This window comes from Polyergus mexicanus, unplaced genomic scaffold, assembly GCF_030449975.1.
Source record: "Polyergus mexicanus isolate NDT 795.1 unplaced genomic scaffold, iyPolMexi1.0 SCAF_10, whole genome shotgun sequence".
Lineage (NCBI taxonomy): Eukaryota > Metazoa > Arthropoda > Insecta > Hymenoptera > Formicidae > Polyergus > Polyergus mexicanus.
Window position 1 is genome coordinate 8,207,087 of NW_027223330.1, and position 12,323 is coordinate 8,219,409.

General features: G+C 34.7%; 1 protein-coding gene across 2 annotated transcripts in view; it reads left to right on the forward strand.

Annotated features, from left to right (window-relative positions):
- Positions 1 to 12,323, forward strand: part of Mob2 (MOB kinase activator 2) — a 29,934-nt gene that overhangs the window by 4,114 nt on the left and 13,497 nt on the right. The window contains exon 1 of one of the 2 annotated variants that reach the window (XM_070302525.1): positions 7,735 to 8,067. The exons of the other annotated variant lie outside the window; for it this stretch is intronic. Within the exon in view, the coding sequence (XP_070158626.1) occupies positions 7,919 to 8,067 (149 nt within the window). The 5' untranslated portion in view covers positions 7,735 to 7,918. Of the gene's footprint in view, positions 1 to 7,734; positions 8,068 to 12,323 lie in introns of those variants that run through there. 2 annotated transcript variants of the gene reach the window in all.

Sequence of the window (12,323 nt, forward strand, 5' to 3'; positions counted from 1 at the left end):
TGATTATGAATTTTATTCTACTTTCACCGGATTGTGAAATCGGCTTTGTCTAAGGTCAAGTTTATTTCCTCAACTACGAGATATTTCTGTTGACTTTTTCGAAAAATCAATATACAAGATCCTCTTTCTGCCAATCAACCATCGCTCGGATCACATATATTTTTGAGATATCTCTCTCTCTCTCTCTCTCTCTCTCTTTCTCTCTGTTTTGCGTCAGATTGCATAACTTTGAGATCGAAGATTTCATTTCAACAGCGGCTTGGAACATGAACAAAATATCTGTAATATCTTATTTAAGAGAATGAATGCAATGTCGGTATTCTTTTTTGTAAATAATTCGCATTTATAAACTTTAATTATTTTCTATTATACTTGTAATATATTGTTGAATTTATATTTTATTCATGATCATTGCTACGGTGATGTTAGATGGTTGCAGTTAAAAATAATTTAAACTTAAAAATGACGAAAGATTATTGACTCGATTGTAAAAAAAAATTAATTCTTCTTGAATCTTGAAAATAGGGGCTTTTTTAGTAAAGTTTAAATGGGAATGTAATCCCATTTAAACTTTTTATAACTTGTGCCAGATATCGAACTTCGACTTAATGATTATCAGGCGATTGCAACTGACGATGAGTTCTGTCGAGTATGAAAGAATTCTTTCCATATCTTTGATTAATCTTTTTTTTTCCCCCCATGTAAAATTATCTTTTTCCTTTTCTCAGTTATACTATTAATGGGAATAAATAAATCGATTAGTTTTCGAAAAGCGACGACAATTCGCATTTGACATTGCGCATTTCTTTCCACGATGATATCGCTTTAAAGACTGCCGGCCTCTCTGACCGGATGCTTTTCCCTTGGACTTGTGATTTAATTAGCGGTATCTGCCATCGGCGTTAAACGGACGTCATTAACAGGGTTGGGAACGTTACTCTATAAAAGTAACGCGTTACCGGGAACACGATTCGTTACTTTTTCGTTATGTTTCTGTTTTTTTGTAATGCCAAAATAAGCTATTAGATTATAAAATTATTTAATAATCAATATTAAATGTAATAATCTATGTTACAATTAAAAATTCTAAATTAGTCTTTATATAGCGAGCGTTTTTTATATTAAACTTATTTAATGATTCTAATTTTTTATATTAATATCTTTACTTTTTAATACACTTATCTTTATAGGAATTTAAATTGTAATTTACAAATTTCAATTTTGTTGAAAATTCTTATCAAACATTATTTTTAAATATTGATAAGAGAAATATTGATATTATTAAGAGTGTATCCCAATATTCACTATCAGTATTGTAAAATCTATAATTGACGTTGCTATAGATCTTCAGTACTGGCAGTGACTATCAGAATGCAGCCTATGATGAGAAGGCTAGAAAATCTTTTTCAAAAAATACATCTATTGAATAGATATAAGATAATAAAGAACCAAAAAATAACGATAAAAGTAACGACTAATTCGTTACCGTTAAATGTATATAAATTGTATATAAATGTATATAGATGTATATTAAAAAATACGAATATACCGCATGCGGACTATGAAAGAATTTTGTTTTCGATAAAATCATAAAATACTTTCAAGGCCAGTATTTATATGTTCGCTAATTTTGATGGCAAAATTTTTTTAACTTTGTAAAATTATATTGTTTCGGAGAAACGATTAATCGACGTGTAGATAATCAGTAAGTAAAACGTTTCATCGAGATAAAACGTGATGTTTTTTTGTACGGTGTGTATCCCATGATTGATGTGCGTCCATCAATCGATTAGTGGATATACTTGCCTTTCGCGAGATCAAATTTTTTCGCAGCCGAGTATCACGTAGGTAATTTTTTTTTTTTTTTTTTTTTTTTTTTTTTACTTCCTACAATATAGCATTAATGTTTTGCATTAATGTACTTGGCTGAAAATGACGACTTGAGTAAAGTCTGCTCGCTGGCGCGAAACCGAACCAAGCGATGACTCACCTCGATCTCTCGCGGTACGATTGGCTTCCTCGGTGATTCACGCACGGTTACGCGTTCGCCAAAATCCTGTGACGTGACGAATCCAGCGCGATGTGTCGGGTAATTCTTCACGATCTCGGAGAAGTTTGTAGAAAAAAAGTCGAGGCGGAGTAAATCGATGGCGAGTAGTGTATTCGATACCTCCGTGTAGAACGTAAGTATCGTCGTTCGACTCGATCCCGCGACTGATCGTTTCGAAATCAGACAACAGGCAAGACGATTTAAAGTGAATTGAAATAAATTTTATCATTTTATGACATTGATATCTAATTTTTAAAATCGACATTGAGACTTACATGTACGTGTGACGTAAGTTATAAAGACATTCCGTCCCACGTAAGTTAATCGATATAATCATCGTCTGAAAATTATGATAACGCAGATTGTCTTTCCTATAACGAAGAAGTAAATACTAATTTTTTGAACTATCTCATTTTTTTATAATTTATTTAGAACTATAAATTTCTCAAAATCTAGCGAAAAATAATATGGGAAATTTCAGAGGGCACAGTGAAACGCTGCAAACAAACTTGTCTGCGACAAGCTTGACATCTCAGTTTGTTTTGAGATAATTTCTGTGGTTTAACGACCCGCAGTATTTTTTTAACTAGAACTCTTAATAATTTATGCTCTTCCTCGAAATGATAACAGCTTCATACATACACACACACACGCACATATCTATTTTTCAAATAATATTTCATATATTGTCACATGTGCAAAAATATATCAAAGTAAAATGGTGTGCGTTTTATCGCGCAAATATTTACACCCTGTTAATTATAGTCGTCGCATATGTTATCGCAAAACATCGATGTTTACATTTTCCAAGTTATATGCCTTTGTATATATAACATGTTCTACAAGGATTGATATCTGTTTATTTCTTTAGAATTGATCGCAGAGTTAAACTGTATTCTTAAAAATCAATTATCAACTTGTGCAATTATTTTATATAATTATTTTATATAATTTTATATGATATTTATTTTATATAAATAGGCTAATAGGGAATGTCTTTTTACAATTTCTAAAAATCGAATAAAACTGAGACACTTTCGGAATATTATTTATACGAGACTAAGACTTAAGTTTAATCAACGAAAACGTTTCAGAGTTCTTCTGGGGAAAAAACAAAAAAAAAAAGTTTCGGGGGGTGTTACCTTAAATATATTTAGGCATTTTGATTATAATATATTATTATATATAATATATTATATATTATATATAATATTATATAAAATATTATATATTATATATAATATTTCGTATTTTGTTTCTTATAAGATGTCACCAAGCTTGTTGTTGAGAAAAATTTTAAAATAACGCTTATTTAAATTACTAAAATTGCTAATAAATGAACAAGAACGCGCCTTTCACTTAAATGCACTCCCACCACTTTATTTCGTGATAACAGTCACTTTATCGTCGGCTTTTACGATGGCGGTGCTCGCGAGTATCCTGCCAGTTTTTCCGGGCAAACACAGTTATCGCGTTTATCGCAAGATACTATCGCCAGCGCTTCGTTGCCGTGATATCGAGACTTTTATTGTGCAAGCGGGAAAATCACGGTAAAGTTAGGCGTAAAGTTTATATCGTGTTTGTTGATCGACGCGATGCAATAATAAGCATTACGTTTGAAGGGCGCGATTTCTTTTCAGAAACAAGATTTATCTAATTTTAAGGCGACTTTTTCTTGACAGATGTTTTCTCATTCGTTAAGATGTTTAATCGGAATAGGAGTTAGGAAGTTATGAAGAGGAAGATATTTAATATTAAAATCTTGCTAAGAAGAGATTTTTCCAATTGACTTTCAATTGATCAGAGAACACATCTCTGCAAAGTTTGACGAGTCATTTTAAAATCATGTTGGAATATTATTAGATGTACAACTTTGCTTCCGCCGTTTTCCTATAGATGGCTTTAGCGATAAGTAGTCGAAATAAATAGATCGTAGACGTCGTGCAATAAACTTGGGCATCTGTCAACGTAACTCCATAGAAACATTAGTCGATTTGTGTCCGCATCATAAAGTTATTCTCGATTGAAAATGTCAGTTTACGAGCCAAATTCTCGTCATTTGCGGGAGGTTTTAATTTTCTGCTTCAATATGAAGAAATCTGCGGCTGAGGCTCATCGAATGCTCTCAAATACTTATGGTGAAGCCGCTATTAGTGAAAGAACGTGTCGCGAGTGGTTTCGACGCTTCAAGAACAGTGATTTTCACGTCGAGGACCGGCATAGCGGTGGAAGAGAGAAGGTTTTCGAAGATGCAGAATTGGAGGCATTACTTAATGAAGACTCGAGTCAAAGTGAAAAAGAATTGGCACGATCATTGGGAGTGGACAATACTTTGAATCATAAATGTATAACCAATTTTTTACAATAAAGCCTCGAATTTCGGGGGGAAAAAACGGCGGAAGCAAAGTTGTACACCTAATATATGATGTTTTATTATTCAAAGATAAATTAAAAATGTAAATTGTTTAATTTTAAACAAAGAGAAAATTTCATTCTCATACTTCTTCAAAAGAGCTTGATTTGCGTCTATTAACATTTTTGATACTTGACCTTCATTCTATTGCCCTCGAAAGATGATAAATTATTGAATAATAACGTCAAAATTTAATTTCCTTCATGTTCCTATACGATATAATAATATCGTCGTATACATACGGTAGGTATACGTTATCGATTAAGGGTTAGATTGTTGGTTTTTATGAGACTTGTTCACGCTCTGACTATTTCTAAAGATCTCCGAAGGATATGTCGCGGTCTGTAAACGTCCAGGTCGACATTACTTGACATTCATCCGCACCCTCGTTATCTCCGTGCTCATTTTTCACGATAATGTCATCCGACTGTCTTCCGTTGGCATTGGCATATTCGTGAATGGAGAAATGGCGGATGATTCACGGACGAGTGAGCAAAAATAATCGGCCTCGCGGAATACTCTCGCTCTGCTGGATAACAACTACGGTTATATTCATTATCAGTAATCGATAGGCATCGGTCGTTCTCGAAACGCAGCAAAAATCGATACTAGTATTCTATCGGATGTCATATAGCATTTGCATGAAATTTTTCGCGCGATTAAGTTATTCGTTTTTTTATTTACATAGTAAACAACAGCTGTAAACGACAGCTTTTTAATGTTTATATAGACTTTAGATAAGAGTACGAAAAAAGATAAAATATTATTAGAAACTCTGTTATAAATATGCTAAATATATCGCCTGATATTATTTTTTTGAAATGTAATTTTAAAGTTTTAACTGTCAATGATTTTTCTTTTTTTTTAATTATTTTTTTTTTTTAATCTTTGTTTACAATATTTTCCCATATTAGATAGCAGTATAGATAATTTGTCGAATTTACGTGCCGTAAGGTTTTCCGATTCAACTTGCTCTAATAATAGACTTCTTGTAACGCTCGTTCGCAATTGGCGATGGTATATCGGCTAGTTCGAATCGGCCGTGTAATACTCCGATATCTATTTGCTATAGACGTAATTGGCGTCGATATTTCTCTCTCAGCTGGCGGACACCGGTGACAACTGCCTTTATTCTTGGCAATATTTCGCCGCCGATCGCCGTTTTTCCGACGTTTCAAACTGCCATTCAGACCGCGAATGCACACGTTCGACGTTCCGTAATTTGTCTGACAATATTTTTTATCGATAACCCGTACATTCGATCATATATACACAGTAACATCGTGCGTTATTTTTTTGCCATTGCGAATAAATATAAAATATTACGGATATATGTATAGGGAATAAATATATTATTTTAGAATTTATATTTTGTAATTTTTTTTCGTCTCGAAATTCATCAAAGTTTCTGTTATTGATAATTAAAAACGAAATATCCGATAGTTCTATCATGCGTGAAAAATCGATGCATTAAAGATAATTTTGACAGATTCAAATGTAATAAAATGTTGCACGCAAGAAACGGCCTTAACTTTTTACATATGCGATTCCGTGAACTTGTATTGCGCGTATTTATACGCGCAGATGGAATATATTAAGTCCCTTGTCGTACATACGTATATCCATCGTCGTTCCAAGTTCGTCCGAACGCATCGTCAAGATTAGCATTCGCAATGTCGCAATTAATAAAAACGTTATATCCTGCCTTATAATTTCAAGGTTGAGTTTTGATTGGAGGATTTTAAATATGTTAAATTGTAAGAAATTTTAAGAATTTCTGACCATTAATTTATTGCGAAAACACAAAAGAAACACACGACGCAACACAAGACACAAACAAACAAAGACAGAATAACAAATGTAAAAACTGGAAGACATCCAAAACCGCAAGGCACGGAGCAATAAAAAAAAAATAATAATAATAATAATAATATATCCTGCCCTAATCCATTTACAGAATAATCATTGCTTTCTCTCTTTTTCATTGTATAATGAAAAAATTGAGTGAAAAAAAATTTGTGAGATTGTTTATTCAAAATTTTCCCCAAAAATCTATACACGAGATTGTACCTGTTACTATAATTTTTCCGAAACATCCGAAACGCCCTTTCGTCTGTCCAATATTTATTTCTATAGCAGACATATTGACATGAAGCCAATAAACGAAGAAGCATTTCAGTAGCGACTCGTCGACGATTAAAATTTTATGTAGTTTATTGATTAATCCTTTGAGACAACGGAAATTGGGTCAAAATTAACACGTTGTTAAAATTTTCATATATATATATACATATGTCATTTGACACTGGCCGTGTTTCGGCAACCTTTGGATATTAAAACAAATAACAATATGAATAAAATCTTAACTTATTTTAATTGCATTCATATATATATAGGAAATTATATTATTATATTATATCAATTTTATTATTTTTTTACTATATAATTTGAAAGAAATGATTTTTTAAGCCTTTATCGGCTGAAAAAAGTTAAATAAATATATAAGTTTTATTTTTCTAAATCATCAAAAAAAAAAAAAATTTAATATTTCCGAACAATATACATTATTATATATAAACTGTTTTTAGAAAACTATTTTTTTAGAAAACATTTTTTTATTAAAAAAAAAATATAAGTATATATCTGATAAAAAAGATATATAAATATCGTATGCAAAATTTTGTTACATTTTTCGCGAAAATCTTGCAAACGACGAAATTGAATTTTTTATTCGTAGAATAATAGTCTCTATAATCCAATTGTGATTGTGTATACTTTCTTGCTTCTGTTGCTCTTCGCGCGTTCGAATTTTCTCGTGACAGGTACCGAAGAGACCAGCTGTGAATCGCAATTGAGCGAACGATCACGCGTTGCGCTACAACATGTTTAATAGACGTAGAACTTGTTCGGTTTCGCTTCGGCCAATCGTTAATTGCATTATAACGAGTCCGCTCGAGGAGAACGGAGAAGCCCCTGGGTACTTTCTCTCTCTTTCTCCATCTCTTTTTCTCAGATCGTCTTTTTCACCGTTTTCCCTCTCTTTCCCTCTCGCCGATCTCCGGCGTCACCGGCTTCCTCCTGAACACGGTGGAACTCACCCGGTCCCTCTTACCCCGGCAGAGTATATCCGCATCTTCCCCTCTCTCTTCCGCTTTCTCTCTATCTGCTACGGCGGCGGTGGAGAGGTCGACCGCGACATAGACGATCGCGAGGTGGTGGTACCTGACGAACGGCGGCTTGCCTGCCTGCCTGTCCGCTGCCTGGAGAACGGCAATGTCAGTCTGTGCTCCGTTACTGGCCTAACGACCGGTCGAGTGATTCCAACCAACCGGAGCAAAGTATATATATATATATATATATATATATATATATATATATATATATATCTTTCCCTCTCTCTTTCTTTCTCTGTTCATCTCCTGCCCGCCTCTCCTCCTCGCTCTTCTCATTGTTTTATGCCCCCGGCACACCTGCCCACGTTCCCCTGGTACCGCCGCGATCTCGTCCCAATGTTCGGTCTGGGTAACAGGAAGGTCCTCAAATACTCCGCCATCGAGACGTCGCTCTCCATCGACGTCGAGGATACGGTCACGTGTTTCTGCAGGTCAGTTTCCGGTTTGTCTCGCTTCGATGTGAAAACGCTATCCGTGGCGTCCTTGTATCTTGCATATCTTGTATACTGACGCCGTTGTGCGTCATGGTGATGCTCGATAGATGCACCGTTCTCTTTCTTGTGGATCTAGCGAGAGATGACACCAACTGCACGGACAATTTCGCTCGCTAAAAGTGCTCACGTGTCGATGATATACATATACAGAGGCTCGAAATTGGTCGGAATTTAGTTTCATGATTTCTATAGGTAACGCAAATTAATTTTTTTACATCTTTTACTTTACCTAAATGGTTCAGTCGTTGCATACAAAATGCCGGCTTTATATCAACAATTTTCGAATAATATTTCTAAGAGAGAGAAAATAAGAAGCGACAAAATTTAATGTTATATTTAGAATAAAAAATTATTTTTACAATTTTATTCTGGATGTAAGAAATTTAAAGAAGAAAAAAATTGCAACCGGTTAAAACCAGTATAATAATCATTTTTTCGCGTGCGTTATTGTCTTTTTACGCGAATCTTAAGCAAGTCGTTATCTTGGCATCGTCGTTATCATGACTTGAGAAATGAGATATCGCCGATATCGACTTTGTTAACGATTAGACGACGTCGAATGTAACAAAACAAACAGAGAACATTTGCAATTCATCCTTTAGCGATTCGTCTAGGCTTACGTCATCGCGAAACAATAATAGCACAAGCAACTGCTTAGTAATACCAATGCCTTTTTTTAGTCATTACGAAACATGTTTACGTCGAAGGATACCATTTGAAGCGTATTTATACGTCGTCATGCGACAACTGGAAATATGATCTAATCATATTATTGTCATAAGACACGATAAAATTAGGATATAAAGCGAATAAAGTGTATATCCCATTTTTCTTCACCTTTTTCCTGCAACATCTGTTCGCAAAAAATATTATGTAGTGGAATGTAAATTTATGAAAAGGCTATTGGAAGGCTGTCTGAAAATACGGAGAAATTTGTTTTATCAGATGACGAAGTTGTTTTTCCGAAAGCTTGTAAAGTGACTTATATCTCACAAGGTCTAAGATATCCGCCACGAAGAGATATACGAGCATCGATATGCCGGGTCACGAAACAAAGCGCGCCATGGTTATTCTCGCTAATTTTACGAAATGAATCTAGCGAGAAAATACAGGGTGTCCCATTTTAAAAGTTCCACCCTCATAACTTTTCAGGATCAACGTTTGAAGGAAAACGACTCGGATAAAAGTTGTAGGGAACAAAGGGGGCTGTCTAATAGTGACCTCGAATTTGACATTAAAGGTCATTTTCAAGATCATTTGAAGGTCAACTTTCGTTCTTTGAATGGAACCCTCTATATATCATTACATATTCTTGTAGCTTATCTCGAGAGCTTTCCAAAACACTATAATAAAGTATTTTTTCATTAAGTACTTTTTGAGTTATTTTATATTTTAATCTGACATATTTTGATATAAAAAATAAAATATTTCGTAAAATATTCAGTTTTCAGACAATCTTACCGTAATAACCTCTCGAGATAAATTACAAGAATATGTAATGAAAAATAGGGGGTTCCATTTAAAAAACGGAAGTTGACCTTCAGATGACCATGAAAATGACCTTTAATGTCAAATCCAAGATCACTATTAGATAGCCCCCTTTGTTTCCTACAATTTTTATCCGAGTAGTCGTTCTGCTTCAAACGTTGATCCTGAAAAGTTATGAGGATGGAACTTTTAAAATGGGACACCCTGTATATATGACGCTGCAAAAGAGTGTAGGGTTACAATAAATTCTTATCAGGCAACCACTCGCAAGAGTCTCAATTTACACAATTTGATTCTCTCTGTAATAAATAATAAGAGAGATACAGTATTTAGTTCGCGACATCATCTTTATATCGAACAATATTTTTAGATAATAACTTGTGACTTTGTCGTGATTTAGATCGTCTACACGTTATAACACAATGAATCAATGAAAAGGGCTTGTTTTGTAATCGTCTTGATATTACTCGGACAGATTATATGTAATAATTATATATATATATATATATATATATATATATAATTTTTCCTTTAAAAAAAAATCTGTATTTCATTTGAAAATAAGTCCTTAAAACGTGACAAAATCTTTACGCAAAGAATAAAATACAGAATATTTCTACGAAAGTAGATGAAATATTTTTATCTTCCTAAATCGAGAAAATGTCATCCAGAGTAGAATCTCGCATCAGCCGTATCGCGGGGCTTTACTTGCGTATCCGTGTGACGTAATTACCCTGCGAACGTGTGTGACGCGCGACGTGCGTAGCACGTGCCTACGGTTGTCATGCGCTCGACGTGGTTAAGAGGCCGGCCGTCTCTGCGGTTTTCGAAACTCATCAAGGATGCTTGTATATTGCGTCGGTTTTTTATCGCACCAAACACGATACATGCCTTCAAAATATTCCACTTTTAATCGTAACGCGATGCGTGTACGATTTTGCCAGTAACTTTTTTTTTTTTTACTGTTTTTCCTGTGCGTAAAATATAGGATTCGAAAAATTAAGTCTAAAAGAAGTGCCTCGATTAATAATTACTTATTAGTCTCCAACAAAAAGGAATCATAAACTGTACTTTAAAATTTAACCGAACGTTTATTTTAGCGACGAGTATTCCTATGTTTAATTATCAATTTTTTAGATTATTTAATGTCAGCCGTGCTCTTATGTATACATAAGGTACTTTATCTTACGAATAATTTTTATTCGATGTTTCCTCGATAGAAGTTATCGAAGATTTAATTAGGGGTTATATTTAAGTTTCAAGGTTGCTTAAAATTGAAAAGCTTCGGCGAATTAAGATTCAAGCGCATGAATAGCTAAATAGAACCTCAGTTTTGCCCCTCTTTATATATAGACGTAAATATATATAGTATATGTGCCTATATATATATATATATATATATATATATATATATATATAGTATATGTATTTGCGTATTCTCCTGAACTTTGACGATGCGGTGCAGCATACGATTAAGGTTAAGTCAATATTTGCATTTGGCGAGGTGCTATTGGATGGGCAAGCTTCACACCTCGATGCTTCCTCGCTTATAGAGATCGAAGCTGGAATTGAGATGACGATGATATGACCTCGATTTTTAATGACCGTCCGATTGAAGATATCGAATCAAGCGCTTGCCATCTCGCAAACGTCAGTTTGTAAATTGCGAAAAAAAAATGAAATGCACTTTGAAAGGAAATACGTCGTAATTGAGGAAAAATTTAACACGAATCTCTGCATTCGCTTCCATTCACTCCATTGACGTTTGATCGCGCATTTTCAGTGGCTTTATTTTAATAGATTTATTACGATGGCGCTATGTATAGTAATTAAAATATGATATCAAAATAATGTAGCAACGTCTATTCTCGAAACACGCAGCAGGTGATATAGTTTATTCGATTCTAAGTGAAATGAAACATTCCAGATTGCTGAGAGAGCGTGTTCCGCTTGCGAATGTCGCGTCGGTATTTGTCGCGTGGCAAGCACACCGAGTTGGATCATACATTTTCATTAGGCTAATTAACATAGCGACATTGACATTGCGGCAATGTCACGGTACAAAGAAATCCATCGGCTGTTTTCCTTATCGTGACTTTCTCTTATATTACTTTTCCGCAGTGTCACGGTGTTTGTCCGACACTGTACTTTGACATTGCGTTATCACTTAATAAATTGCTAAAGGCAATCGCTATTCACGGATGCGCGTTACCAATTTTCGTCCCTCCCTCGTTGAAAGATTCATCCCCGTCGTCCGGAGGAAGTCAACTTTTCTCGATTCATTCTATATGCGATACGAATATTTAATACGAAGGAAGGCGGTTTCGCGAAGGACATGAAACGCGAGCCGATTAATGGACTTCCGGCGAGAGATGACGTCAGGCTCGACGCGACGAGAGGGCTGCAGAAACCGCAGAAACCGCAAACTGTCGCCACTGCCCACAATCGGCTTGGACACACCGCGAACCGGGAAAACCTTCCTCTAAGCGGAAGTGTTTACACGCCAATTCGTCCGTGTGGGGAGAAAGGGATGCGCGACGTGCGAAATTTACCCTTTCTGGCACGATAAAAATAATCTTATCCGGTTGTGGTCTTCTCTTTCCTTCCCTCCATTTTAATTTAGAATATAATATATTCTACGCGTTACTTATAACGCTGTTACAGTTACTTTTTTTCGTTAACGATCGTTACTTTTTTCTGTTTGT